The sequence below is a fragment of the Halichoeres trimaculatus genome, unplaced genomic scaffold (assembly GCF_033239565.1).
Source record: "Halichoeres trimaculatus isolate MK-OKI-2021-1 unplaced genomic scaffold, fHalTri1.1 fHalTri1_scaffold_10, whole genome shotgun sequence".
NCBI classification, from domain to species: Eukaryota; Metazoa; Chordata; class Actinopteri; order Labriformes; family Labridae; genus Halichoeres; species Halichoeres trimaculatus.
In genome coordinates, this window is record NW_027437187.1 from 15067333 (window position 1) to 15082142 (window position 14810).

Below are 14810 nucleotides of genomic sequence, written 5' to 3' on the forward strand. Positions count from 1 at the left end.
CTATAGTAATGAGGACCAATTACAACGACAGTATTTATTTGTGTTTGCTCAAATCGTGGGTTAAGGATAACTTTTTAAGAATCAGTCTAAGTTTTGGACTCGTCAAAGAAAACAGGGAGAAATATTCAAAGTAGGTTCGTGTGTGTGTGCATGTGTGAGTGTGTTTGTGTGTGTGTGTGTGTTTCACATAAGGTTGTGAAAATGAGGCATGAGTGGTGAAAGTCCTGATGCCTCTGTGTGTGTGCAATGTGAGGTCATCGCTGATCGTTTTAGAGATTTGGACACCTGATCTGCTCACACTTACACCTCGATTTTCAGTGGACCTAAACACAAACACACAGACACACAGACAGGCTACACATACTTTGTCTAGCATATTTAGATGTAAGTAAAGGGGTTTATTTAAATTTCTCTCTAAAACGTCCTCTGTCCACATACCAACACACAAGTTAGTGTGTCTAAAAAGGGTTCAGTTAAACCACGTCATTTCCCTCACTCTGTGTATAATGAAAGCCATATTTCATATCTGAAAATAATCTGTGAATCATACCCTCCTTTTTCATTTACGTCCATAAATTATGAGTTCATTTATACATAAGCTCCTGCCTCACAGAGCAGGCCTGTAACTACACACAGCCTGTGACTGTGTGTCTATGTTAAACAGTAGGATCTTTAAAGCAAACAGTGATTCATGCCATGACCTCATCAAGGCAAACACATGACATATCCGGCTCTACAGAAAACCACTGCCTGCTACAGCATCTTTGTTTTAACTTGGCAAAGGGAAAAATGTGAATGAAACATAGAAGAAAAATCCCTAAATTGCCCTCTGGGTAATCTGGGAAACAATCCACGCAGTGAGTCATCAGCCAAGTTCTCAGCTCTGCTGCTCCTGTCAAGGCAGATGACACAGGAAACGCTCATGTGTCGTCCTTCATTTGGAAATATGCTTCTGTAGCTACTGAAAACCTCTGCATGCAGAACATAATACATTGGGTTTTTGCTCGGTGTCTGGCCCTAAAATAACCCAAAATTAATTTTGCCTTAAATTTTTACAGGAATTCCTGCGCTTCATTCTTCAGATTTATTAATGAATTACACGTCATGTATCATAAGTTCTTTCCAAGGAGGAATTCTCAGCATGTGGTGCCTCATGAGTAAAACTGACGGGGATCTTCTTCATTGCATAAATGCATTAACTGGTCACGTGCAGTCTCCCTCTGTGCTACGCAGCAGGGCACTCAGCCAGTCTGACCAATTAAGATCACAGACGAGATCAAAGAGCCATCGCCTGGTTCTCTCTGCTGCTACATGTTCACTACACAGCTCCACACAGCAGCAACGCACAACTGTTTATTAACTGTTCATGAACAGGACAGACAGAGTCTGAAAGTACAACATGAGAAGACACACTGCACAGTAACTAAAAGTGGAGGACTTGACCAAAGACGGTCTGAACAATGATGTGTCTCGACTGTCCCAGCAGAAAGGGATAAAACAATCATATTAGAGTTTTGTGAACTTTTATTGGCACCTTTTGTTTTGCATTACAACGCTTCTTCAAAAACGCTGCACATTGTACAGTCAAACCAAATGTGTCTTTCACTGGTCAACAAAGCCAGGAGCGCCAAATACAAAAGTAGTTACTTTTTCTGAATAAATTACTAGGGATGGGTACCAAAATTAGGTAGTAGTATCAAGTATGGATTCACATAAAATCAAATTGTGCCAAGTTTCGGTACCTTAACGCATCCACATGCCTGTGAGGGAGTGGAAGAGCAGGCAATTTTCCATGCTGGACATAAAACAGTTAACCTGACACGCCGGACGGACAGTTTCATATATCCGCCACAAAATTATTTCCCAAGTCCATCTGGGTAGCAGCTCTTTCGATTTGTTTCAAAAAAAAATCTGCAGCTGGTGATTGGACAACCGTTCTGATCAACACACTCACCACGGACCAATCCACATCAAGCCACGGTATGACGTAGCTTATGTGAGCCGATGCTTCTAAGAAACAATAGATGAACAACTACTGAATAACGAGAAACAGCTGTGAAAAAGGCGTTAGACGACAGCTTCCGTTTTTATAAATTTAACTTAAGAATCAAAGGAACGCTGACAAGTACGAAAGTCTGCTGACGTCATGTCTGCTCCCACAGCTCCCGCCTCTCTTCCCTGATTGGGCCGGTCAGAATTTAGCCGAGTGAAATCGTTGGTCATTGGAGCCTGACAAGATGGACCTGCAGGAGTTCAGAAACTGAATCAAGCAGGTCCGTCTGCTCTGCAAGGTTATAAAACAGTACTGCAAGTTCATAAAATGAGAAATAAATATGATAAATTGAAAAACTTTGGGATTTTTTTATTAAATGAATTAATATTTATTTCCATATAAACACACACAAAAGAACCAGAAACTGTTACCATTGAGTACCGGGCATAGGCACAGTATCATTTTAAATGTTAATCGCCCCATCCCTATAAATGACCAAAATCATTGTGGACTTTGTTCTGTTCACTGGCTTCTTTATCCTTCAGCAAAAACATGTTTACTGTAAAAGTGTTATCTGTTTGCCGGCCTGAGTCAACTTATAATGGATGAAAGGAAGGATTGGTCACAAAACTCTTAAGTTTTCCCCAAAAGAGAAAAAAAAATCTTAAAGAAAACAAAAAAATGTGTTTAAAGGGACACTGATAAAACATTTCAATGTAGAACACACTGAAAACCTGATCGACCTATTTTTTAGTCAGACTGTGATTTTTAACCTTTAAAAAAAAAAAAAAAAAAATTAAATCACTTCAAGTTTGTGTTTTTTGTGCTCTCTATCACAAGAACTACAAAACTACAGCTTCCGGGACCTGAAAGAAGCTTTTAGGTTATAAATATTTAAGATCCACTGACGGCCTGAGAGAGTGATGTCAGTAACTAGGCTGCTGGATCTCATTCATCAGAGGTCTGGCGGTGCTTCCCCTGGCTGGTTTCTGGTAGTGAAAACCTCTGCTCCATCTGTCAGGCTGGCCCGACCACAGCAGCGGGGATTAACCGGGTTTAAGCCAAGAAACCAGCCGCTTGCCCTCCAGCCTGTCAGAAAAGGCACGAGGAAGCCCTGTTTCCCAACTAAGCCTGTGCCATCACTCTCCCAGCAGAGGTCCACATCCACCTAACCTACTGTATCCAGCTCCATCTGACCTACATTAATGCAGGGCTTTAATAAAGAGGTTATGATGGGATGGGATGTGAAAGAGAGAAGAAAGAGGACACCATTTTGATTGTTGCAACGCTGGTCATGGATGTTCATTCAGCTCTGCTAACTGAAGCATTGGAGGCTACTATGAAAGAGGGTGAGTGCAGCGCCTTGGGGGATGCAGGCTATTAATGCTCAATGGGATGTGAGGCGGGAGGCAGCCAGGGAGGAGGCGGAGGAGGCAGCCCATCCATGAATACCCTCAGCTCTGCTCTCCCGCTTCCTGCATTCACTTCCCCAACAAAAGGCCACAATAGTGTCCTTTGCTGTCTTGGCTTGGATGAGGCAGCTCCTGGTGATGCTCAGAGCCATGTGGGGGGTAGCTGCTGTATGTGTGTGTGTGTGTGTGCGTGTGTGTGGAGGGTGGGGTGAGGGAGGGGGGGACTATTGGAAGCCGGCTTTAACGCCACACAGCCAGTCTGCACGTGCCCAGCCTGCGGCCTGCCAGTGACCGCACAAAAAGGATGATGTCATGCTTAGCCAATAACAAAGGAGTCTGGGTTCGTCAGGCCCTCCTCCCTCACACGGCTGGTTCCAGCTTTATCCAGCCTAGCATTAATCGCAAGCCTTATCCTCTTTGCTTGGGGTGGGGAATGGATAATAACAAACCAGCAATGGGGTGACACCAGATAGGGAGAAGAAGAGGAAGGAAAGAATAAAGAAGAAATGAGGAAGGAATGGATGGTTGAGGGGAGGTGCAAGTGCTGGTTCTGGGGGATGCACACAAGGATTGACAAAGTTGTTACAAGACAGGAAGTGAGAGGAATGAGGAGGAATCACAATAAGAGACCTGCCAACCTCAGGACCCCACACAGAGATGGATCCAATAGACTGATAATGAAACTCAAAGTCTTTGGGAGAAGCAAACTCCTCAGACTTCCCAGCTCTCCACTCCAGCTTTTGAACCCTCTTCTTAACAGATTTTTTGCCTCAGTCTAAATCTGCAGACTGAAATAGTAGGTCATGCATCATCATAGCAGGCTAAAAATAAAACCATTATCAGAGTGAAACTGGAACTTTTGGATGGGATGAGTCATGAGACGCAGGATCTCCTGTGTGGCCTTCAAACTGGTGGAATGCTCTGAAACAAGAGGTGTTACACAAGATCTGTGTCCAGTTAATAGCAGTTCACTTGGAGTGAGAAGAAAAGCATGTGGGTTTGAGTGCCAGAAGGCCTTGCAATGGAGCTGTATTTGAACTAATTGGTCCGACAGAGTGTCAGTGAGAAACGGCACAAGCACAGAAATTTCCTGCCAACATACCAATTACACAGACGCTATTAGCTGAACTGAAGGTCATTCTACATGAGAAAGTAACAACAGTTCACAGTTCTCCTTCATTTACCATCTGACCATAAGGAAAGTGTCAGTCACCTTCAAGTTTTAGCTGTTACAAAGCAACAAGAGCTGCAGAGCAATAATCCAAGGTAATGATGTGTGATTATGTCTAATTTAGTGGGCACGGCGGGTTATTCATTGGGTCATGTTCTCTTATTGAACATCATATGGAAATATAGAGTTGGTCTGTTTCTCTAACTCCAGGTCTGCTACAGTCTTTATCCAGGGCACACTATGGGAGCAGGCGATAAATCCTAATCAAGGCTCTGCAGGCTGAGATGTGTCACAGATTCAGACTGTCTTACATGGCCCTGGCAACCAGGAAGTAAAAGAAGAAAAACAGAAACAACAGCATTTTACGGACACTCTGTTACACCTCATGTGTCACACCTAAGAAAAAATTCCAGTCACCTGTTAAGTGTCAGCAGCCTTTGTGAATCATCATTTCAGTGCTCCAGGCGTGGTTAAAGGATTTTAAGACCTAAATATAACATTACGAGAAAGAGAGCAACCAGGAAGACAAATTTCATGTGTCATTTCTCCTGCTTTGCTAATCTGTTGCTCTAAGGTGATGAATGCACACAAATGTAGTACATGAGGGCACAACACAACTCCCACACATGAAACACACAACCCCCTGCCCCACTGCTTAGGTTTCCCCTCTCAGAGTTTCTTAAGTTTCACACAGCGACTAAAAATACAAGAGTCAGCATGCCGCGTGTGGACGGGCATGGAAAAAAGGCTGTCATATTCACAGGAGAAGTCATGGAAAATGCAAGGATCCGATTTCAGGGCCACTGATAAGCAACAAACATACAGTACGGCTGCATGCCCGACAATTATAGCATCCACTGATGTGCTGCAAGCCCAGTGCAGCACTGAGGAGGCCTGCAAGGTTCAGAGTGTCTGACATGCTTAGGGACACCCATGTTCGTATCAGGAACTAAATGTCTTGCTCAAGGACACTTCAGCAGAGTGAGTAACCGCTAACAGGGAATCTCAGATCTCAGGTTAGGGGGAAGTTTTTGCTCCAGTTTGCTTTGATGACTGCCTGGATGAGGCAGAATACTGTTCCTCTTCACTTAACTCCTTATTCATAAAGCTGCAGACCAACAATCAGCTCTGTCACTTTACAAAAGGAAGTTCTTCATAGGATATTTTTTCCTGTAAAGTTCCTGTTAAATTAATGTTTTGTATTTTTTGGGGAATACCCCTGAAACAAGTTTGATAATGCTGTCTTGCCTGACAGCAGCACAAACTATTTACTTCAGATCTCGATCCAGACAGGCCAGAAGACTGATCAAATACTTTAATTTATATTTTAGATATATCAAAATGTAAAATTCTACATTTATGGAAACAAATAAAACTGTTACATTTTGAGGCCATTTTGGTGTTTAATGGTTAGGCTGTGAGCTCTGTCCTGGTGTGGCTAATTTACCAGTATCAAAGATAGATAGGTATTTTATTGTGATGTATTTTACATAAAAGTGGAGCTCAAAGAGGTAAGCTGATGCTTCCATGCACAAAGGACTCTGAATCCAAAGTGAAGCAGACCTGTCTAGTGCTGCCACTTTTCAGCACTTCAGCAACAAGGAGGTTATGTTTTTTGGGAGAGTTTGTCTGTCTGTGAACAACATAACCCAAAAAGTTTCAAAGATATCTTGATGAAATGTTCAGGAAATGTTCAAAATTGGATAAGGAAGATGTGATTACATTTTGGAGGTTATCTGGATCACCTTCTGGATCGAGGATTGTTTTTAAAGGATTCTTTATCATTGTGAGATAGGGCTGTTTTCACCATATGTGTATATAACTCTACCATAAATGATCGGATTGCTTTGCAAAACAAGACAAGGTCACCATAATTTCTGACAGATGTTAAAGTACAATCCAGATCCTGGTAATATTCTGGATACTAAGATCCAGAATATGAAATATGTACTGGGTCATTATAATTTTCAACACTGTCAGGAAACAAATTATCGTACAAACCTGCAACTAACACCAAATTGTAGCAGACAGTCTGCTGAAAGGGAGTATAACATTAAAGTGGGACTAAGGTGTTGCGTGACAATCACAATGGTGCTTTTCTAGTTAGTTCTAAGTCAGTAATTTGTAGTAAGAGTGGCATGTTGTTGAGAAATTAAACCTTGTATAGTGCCTGTTTGATAAAAAAAAAGACTCCTGCATAAGACAACAGCAGAAAGAAATAGCACAAATCTCTGCAAACTGGTTGCAGATGGTAGGATTATCTGATCCTCATACCTGTCAATGTCATTGTGGGCTGTGCTTAAATACTGGAAGGGTAACTGGTAGGGTGGCAACAACAGACAACACTATGAAGAGCTACACATCTGCATAGAAATGGCACATTGCTGAATACGATAGATGTGTGTACACAGGAGTGAATGTTTTTCCCTCTAGTATGCACTTTTATCCCAGTTTATAGGTATATCAGACCTCACTGTAAGTGCAACAGGGAGCAGCCATAGAGCATGGCACTATACAACATTAAGTAATTTGGTTGGCTGTAATAAATACACAAAGCAACAACACACAAGAAATACATCAATCATTCTCACCAGAAGCTTCAAAAACACATTGTTAATGTCATTCTGGGAGTGTTACATGTAGGTATTTATTTTGCCATCCTTTGAGCGCAGTCAATAGGTGGCTTTAACTAGCAGTCACTCTGCTTATCTTGGCAAAGCACTGAAACTGGCTGTAAAAATGACAAGTTGCTGTTTCAAAGGGATTATGTGAAAGATTACTGAGACAGGAGGGATCAATTTTTCTCCTCATCAGCCAGGTAGGGAAACGTGGCTCATTCTTGGCTGGCTCTTAAAGCAGAGAGTCTAATCTCTGGGATCACCTGCCACCACTCAAAAAGCACCTACGCAGAGAAATGCTGAGCTCTCACTCACCTTCACTTTTCCGTTGGGCTGCAGCAGCTCAGTGACCGACACTTTGTCCTGCTGCAGTCGCCTCTTCACCAGCTTGGAGCAGCAGACGTTGACTGCACCTTGCACATGCGAGGCGTTGTACTCAGAAAACGTCCGGCTGTCGATCACCAGTAGACGGCCAGTGCCTCTCTGGATGAGGCTCGCCAGGCGCTTGATGTCCATGGCGCTCCTCTTAGTTGGCCCTTTCTCACCTGCCATGATGTAGGAGGAGCAGAGAGGCCACAGATGTGAGGTAGTATAGGCGTTGGGGGTCGAGGGGGAGCTGAGTGAGGTAAAGGTGGGGAAGTGAGGAGGAGGTGAGGTCAGTGGAGGAGGGAAACCACAGGAGCAGGCGCTGAGAGATTCATGGTGCCTAAAGAGAAAACAGAGAGCAAAAAGAAAACAAAGAAAGTTACACACTTCATTATCTAAAGTCAGAAGTTTAAAGCAGAATCCTCCCTCGTCCTCACCTTCAGCCAACTCAAACCCAAACATATAAATCAATATAAATCAAATTCAATCACTTCATCTCCACTTCTCCAACGAAACAATGACGGATCATTTCCCAATATTTTCCAAACAACAGTCAGGTGGAGTGTATTTTTATGCTTCTGTATCATCTTTTATTGGCTGGCTTTGAGCATCTTAAAAGTTAAAAATAGCTACAATGCTAAACATGAATATAAAAGTTATTTTAAGGCTTAAAAGCCAGCTGGATGATCCATCCGGATTTATCACTCCAGAGATCTGAAGCAATGTCACACATCCTGATACAAAGCCAAGATATGCACCACAATAAAATGTGTGTGTGTGTGTGCGTGTGTGTGACGGTTGGTTGTTGTTGCTCGAGGGTCTCTTGTAGGGTAGCTCATGAAACAGGAAACTGAGGGCGTGAGATAAATTAAGCTGGGGGAATTCAGAGAGCAGGTCTGGACACAGGCAAATAGCCTGTCGTGACGTCCTGTGTATGTATTGGTGTGTGTGTGTGTATTAGCTGTGTCCCTGTATGTGTGCTCGTACACAGAGAGACATCCATATATGTGATGAACTGCCTCCTCCTATCTATCACAGAATAATCACTCCTCTATGCCCATGTCAGCCATCATGCCTGCGCCTGTACATTTGATGTGTCACACACACACAAACACACCCACACAATCATTCATCAAGGCTGAAAGATCAGTGACAACGTCAGAGAAAGAAAGGTGTATTAAATGTGGAGGTTGGAGAACAGTGTTTTGGTTAACTAGGTGTCATGCGACAAGTGAGAAGGTCAGAATGTGAATGAGGTTGTCTTGTTTTATTTATCTGGGCACGTGGTGTCATGAAAAATGAATGGTCCTCCTCTCATTTACCCCAAAGCCTAAATGGAGGTTTAAAGCTCAGTTGAAAAGGGAGAGTAGGACAAACCAGTACAGAAAGAAATAATGGATGGATCTCATTTAAGCTGAAACCTCCATTAAAAAATTTAATTCCAGCAATCCATGCAAGCTTTAAAGTGATACTCAGGGATGGAACAAGTTGGGTCCTATCACAAGGTTTAGGGCAGAAATTACCCCTACAGCAGTGTTTTTGTGCAGCAGAAGCCCAGAGCGCTCGCACCAAACACCCCCTCCCTGCTCCTCTGCTGGTTTCCTCTGCACTCAGACGGGGCCATATTTTACTTGACCAAAAACACAAATAAACGGACTCCCACCGAAAAACTCTGATATCGGTCTGCATTCACGCTTTATTTAGAGAATTTTCAGCGCGTTACTTTCACACAAAAACACCGCTAAATAAGGCTCTAGTTCTCATCGTGTTGTAAAACGGGGCTACCTCCGCTGCAGAGCCACAGCTGGCTACGAGACACTCGCCGCTTAGTGTATCAGTCCGCACGCACGGTGTGCGAGATACAAACAAACCCAGGTAGTTTGCCAGGACGAAGAGACACTATGAGAACTAGAGCCTTATTTAGCTGTGTTTTTGTGTGAAAGTAACGCGCTGAAAATTCTCTAAATTAAGCGTGAATGCAGACCGATATCAGATTTTTTCGGTGGGAGTCCGTTTATTTGTGTTTTTGGTGAAGTAAAAAATGGCCCTGTCTGAGTGCAGAAGAAACCGGCAGAGGAGCAGGGAGGGGGTGTTTGGTGCGAGCGCCCTGGGCTTCTGCTGCACAAAATCATTGCTGTAGGGGTAATTTCTGCCCTAAACCTTGAGATAGGACCCAACTTGTTCCATCCCGGAGTATCACTTTAAATGGAAATGGGAAAACAGTAAGAAATAAATGTATTCATGCTATAAGAAATGATATTAGCACATTTAATTGTGCAAGTGAAGCAGAAAAATGGAGGAAACAGTTGGCACGCCACTGCAGGAGTGAGAAAACTGATGAGAAAATATAAACAGAGGAGAGACACGCAGAACAGCTGTGTCTTTGGATCAGTAGGATGTCTTTAATGGTCTGCTCTGCAACTTTTCACCTCTGCTCTCTGACACCAATGGTGCTGAGGGAGGGGGAGAAAAAAAAGAGAGGAGGGAAGAGGTAACAAAAGATGTGAGTCAGCGAGGATCTCTCCAGCCTAGCAACTCATGCAGCTCAAGGTAAGGGAGGGGACAGTCATGAAGAGCTGAGCAAGGAGAACGATGAAGAGAAAATGAGTGTTTGGAAAGAAGGAACACAAACCGTTAAAAGACAAAGAACTTAAAGATGTGGGGACGAAAATATAACTAGTTGATGGGTAAATAAAAGTAAAGCCATTCTTCTCTTTTCCACACAATAATCACCTGTCATCAGTTCACTGTGCATCCAAAAGGCTGCTGACCCAGCCTGAACATAGATGTACACATGCTGTTGCTGCCTGGCAACCTGCCTGATGCAAGAGCAGCAGAACAGGAACATAGAGGATCAGCTACATATAGACTGTCAACACTGTCAACCTGCTGCTGTATCTGTGGGTGTGCCGATACAAGGGAACATTTTGGTTAAATAAAATGTCTCAAATTAAAAATAGCATCCACAGTGCTGTCCACAAACATGATGCAGCATAAAACGAAGAGGCAGCACAGACAAATAAAGCTAATCCAGTTAATCTACTCTCTCATGAGCCCGTCTGTGTCGTCCTGATGACTGATAGTGGATTTCTGCATTCAGCAAAGTACGATTCAGTGACCTGCAGGGACATAACAACACACAACACAGCTGACACGCTGACATTTCCCACTTTTCCCATGATGTGCACCCCTGCAGCTCTCATGCAGAAACACTCAGCACAGCTATGCCAGCGCCCCCATCCCACAAACAGCCCCCCTGCCACATTACGACCTGCCCATCACCTGTTCGACCATACCTTATTTGGCATGAGCCCTTTAGCCAAGCAGCTAACAACACAGCATCCAGGGGTTTGAATCTTCTTCCTCTGTATTTTCTTGTTTCCCTGCTGCTGAGCACAACATCTGATGCTGATGTCCAATGGCGACCGCTCTCACCCGCCCAGCCTCTCTCCCTTTTTCTCTCTGAATCCCTCCTTCGTCCTCTATCACTCTCTTTCTCGTTCTTGTGCAGTGAACGGGGACGGGGAGGGGAGGTTTGCATGTGTGGCAGTAGTGAGAGGGAGACTTGGTGCTCTGCATCTTTCTGTGCTGTCAGACATTCATCTATGGTAAGCCCACTGTCAGAGGACCCTGTGTGTGTGGGTGAAAGAGATGAGATTATAGGACACATAATACACACAAAGAAAAGAGGAAGTCAACACCAGAATGTGGCAGAAAATAACATGATGATTGGTGCAGAGAGGGAGCTTGAAACTCTGCTTGAATGCAGAGCTCAGCATTGTAACCACAGCCCCGACCCTTAATGCAAAATTAACTTTCCTCCTCCATCTTGCATCCAGCAGGGGACAATAGGGAAGGAAAACAAACAAGCACCTCAGACTAAAATAGGTAGCAGCCAGGAGCTCGCTGTGAGGCTGTGAGGCTGTGGCTGAACAGAGCAAAACAAGCCGAGAGGAGAGAAAGCGAGGAGACAGAGGCAGTGTGTACAGGCCTGGAGCAGATTCTACTGTTGCCATAGAAACAGCCCGGCTGGGGTGAGCAGGGGGCACAGGGAGGGTGATGGTGATGGGATGCTACTGGTGCTGACGCTGGATCAGGATACGAGAGTTGTGGGAGCTAAGCCTGACGGTGCTACAGTACAAATACTCAGACTGTCATACATGAATAGATTCTCCCAAATTAAGCTAGGTAACTTCATTGTTGAACTAGTCCTTTAAATATCCAAAGATAAGACTCTCACATTAAGGTAGTCAATAAAAACATTTTCCTAAATGTGTACAAAGCTCTGTGTTGATTAAGTCTACTCTTTTCCAAGACAGCTAATGTAGCACACCTTGGATTCTACTCCTTGGATCTCCTGACCACATTTCTACGAACACAGGCAAAGGATGTTAGCAAACAAGAAGCATCAGCTAAATGTTGCAGTACAAAACTTACTAGGGGTGGGACGAAAAAATCGAAAAATCAATATATTGAGATTTTTTGACTGAAAATATCAAAATCGAAGTTCTTTGTCGATTTTTTTTTAAATTCTTCATTTCAGTCTTTATTTATAAACTGGACTGGAAAAAGGTTACAACCAAGGGTGAAATGTTTCTCTATGACTCACATGATGTGCATTTTATGGGAAAATATGGCTTCTGATATAGTCTGTAGACATTATCATTCTCATTTAACTTTTTTACTTGGTCTGGTGTTAAAAACGCTAACTAAAAATCTCAAAAATCATAAATATGGAAGAATCACAATGTAAATCAAATCAGAACCCTTAAAATCGTAATAGAACCAAATTGCGAGAATAGCATATCATCCTAGCCCTATTTAAGGTACCAACAGACCTTAAGACGTGCACAGACTTTTAAGATTTTGTGATGTTTTGTGCATCATCATAAGCATCAGCATTTATAGAGACTATGTGTACAACAAAAGAATCAAGAATAACTGTAAAGCTGTCCCCTCTAATCTGCATTTTAAATGATTTGATTAAAAAAGATCATTTTATATCTTGAATTCTATTAGGAAAATTTACTGCCAAATATTTTTGTTGTTAGTGGACTGTTTTTGATATTTTTTCAAAAATATGAAAGCAACACATCCTCACAAGTAAGAAGTCAGGGAATGCAAATACTTTTCTCTTTGAATGGAAAAAAAAAATCCTTTGAGTTTCACATAAGAAAGGAAAATAATACATGACTATTGGGCCCTCAGAAAAAAAATGAACATGTTTCACACTAGGGCTGCAGCTATCGAATATTTTACTATTTGAGTATTCTACTTAAAATTCCATCGATTAATCGAGTAATCGGATAAAACACATTTTTGTTAAGTTAAAGAGCAGTTATTTTTCAAACGAAAATTTGTTTCAAGCAAGTGTAAAATCAAGTGACTTTGGGTGATAAATTCCAAGTTCCATGCAATCTGATGAGATAAGAGATACAAGCAGCTGATGCAGATCAATACATGCTTTCATATCAGTCTCCAAACTCCAGAAAAGAAGCTAGATTTGTTGCTAGTCGCTATTATGAAAAAGAGGTGGCTTGAGGGGTCTGAAAACTCTCTTAATATGGCGTCAGCTCTATTCGAAATGCCACTCTTTGTTCTTTTTTAAAAATTAAACGATTCCTCGAGCCGGAAAAAAATCCTCGATCATTTTTTGTAATCGAGTACCTCGAATTATTCAAGGAATTGTTTCAGCTCTATTTCACACACTCCTGACCCTTACACACTTCACCTATGATCATTTTGATGTCAAATTAACTGTCAGAGTGTTTGCTACAGGGTGACAACAGTTTTTACCTGTGGTGGCAGGGTGTTAGTGACAGGGGGATAAAGTACTGAAACAAAACGTCATTAAAAGGCAAAAAGCATGATCTTTTTAAAAATTTGTTTTTGTAATCAGTGAAAGTCATTTTTTATGCTGTTAAAGATCAGTTATTGGTGGTTTGATGGCTGGCACAGTCTGATGAGAGATTTCATTTTTTATTGTAGTAAAATGAAGAAGGTAGGGAGCAGACTGAGACCTCTTTAACTTTTTTCCCAACTGGTTATATCAGCAGTTGTACATTTTTCTCACCTACCCATCCATGTTTTTCAACTACACAGCAAAGAGGAAATCCCAGGCATTTTCTCTCTAGTTCTGCAAATCATCCACAGACTTTACTGTCACTCTGTTCAGCTGATAACAAAGACTGATAATAAAACGAGGATTCTTTTCTAACAGGTGAATGAAAAAAGTTGAGGAAGTAAGCTGATCTCCGTAAAAAGAGTAATTCATGCAGACACGCTCATACAAAAGCATAAACTAAGCATGATGGGCCGGCTCTAAAATGTCATATCAGACATTAGGGGGAGAGGCAAACAAAGAGAGCAACTGGAGGGCAACCAGCGCTGATGTAATACCATCCAGGTTATTCATTAACTCCCTGCATAACGTCACCTGTGGCCAGAGCCTTGACTGTGCTGATAGAGAGCCGCTCTGCGCCTACAAAATCAGGCATGACTTGTTTGTTTAGACCACAAACAATGACATCATCAGGGCATCTCACGGCCTTTGCTCCTAGCCACAGGCGCTCTTACACACTCAAAGTTTGCATCCGTGTGTGTGTGTGTGTTTACATGCTGTCCGTTAGGAGTTTTTGTGTCATACGTGCCACCACATTAGGTGACTCAGTTCAACACCATCAACACGTGTTACAGCAGGGCCATCAGTTTATGGTGAAGTATCTAACACAGGGGGAAAAAATAAAGTTTAACCTAACTAGCTGGATACGAATATTTAGAATCCTTTTTAATGTGTAACCTTTTTTTTCTGACTGTTTTGTTAGACTGGTTGTTTTCTTTGACACAACGGGCTGACGGCTACTTGTTTTTGTCTCTTTTTCTCAGTAGTATAAAAATGTAAGCCAAACCCACAGAAAGTAAGTTTGTTCAAATAAGATGAGTGCGCTATTTCACATTAATTCTATATCAATCAACCCCTTCATTTCTACTGTGTCAACAAAAACTTAACCATTTTCCCAATAATCTGTAAACTACCATGTCCTGACTGTGCTTCTGCAGTATGGTTTAATAGCAAAAGCCTGAAGCAAAAAAATAAAAATAAAAATGTGTTTATCTCAAAGAAGGATGATGAAGAGGAAGGCCTGGGCCTTAAATGTAGAAACAGCATCCAGCAGTGCTGGTACAGTGAACATGTGAATTGGAAAAATCAATTTCTCCTTGCGCCTGGTGGAGCAGGGGCATCATTATAC

At 42.3% G+C, this 14810-nt stretch overlaps 1 protein-coding gene across 3 annotated transcripts in view; it reads right to left on the bottom strand.

The window, feature by feature from the left end:
• The window catches only part of dusp8a (dual specificity phosphatase 8a), a 52316-nt gene that overhangs the window by 36269 nt on the left and 1237 nt on the right, over positions 1-14810 (bottom strand). For 2 of the 3 annotated variants that reach the window (XM_074677919.1, XM_074677918.1), the window contains exon 2: positions 7510-7900. In XM_074677919.1, coding sequence (XP_074534020.1) covers positions 7510-7746 — 237 coding nt within the window. In that variant the 5' untranslated portion in view covers positions 7747-7900. Of the gene's footprint in view, positions 1-7509; positions 7901-10856; positions 11117-14810 lie in introns of those variants that run through there. The other variant, XM_074677917.1, reaches the window with a different exon arrangement.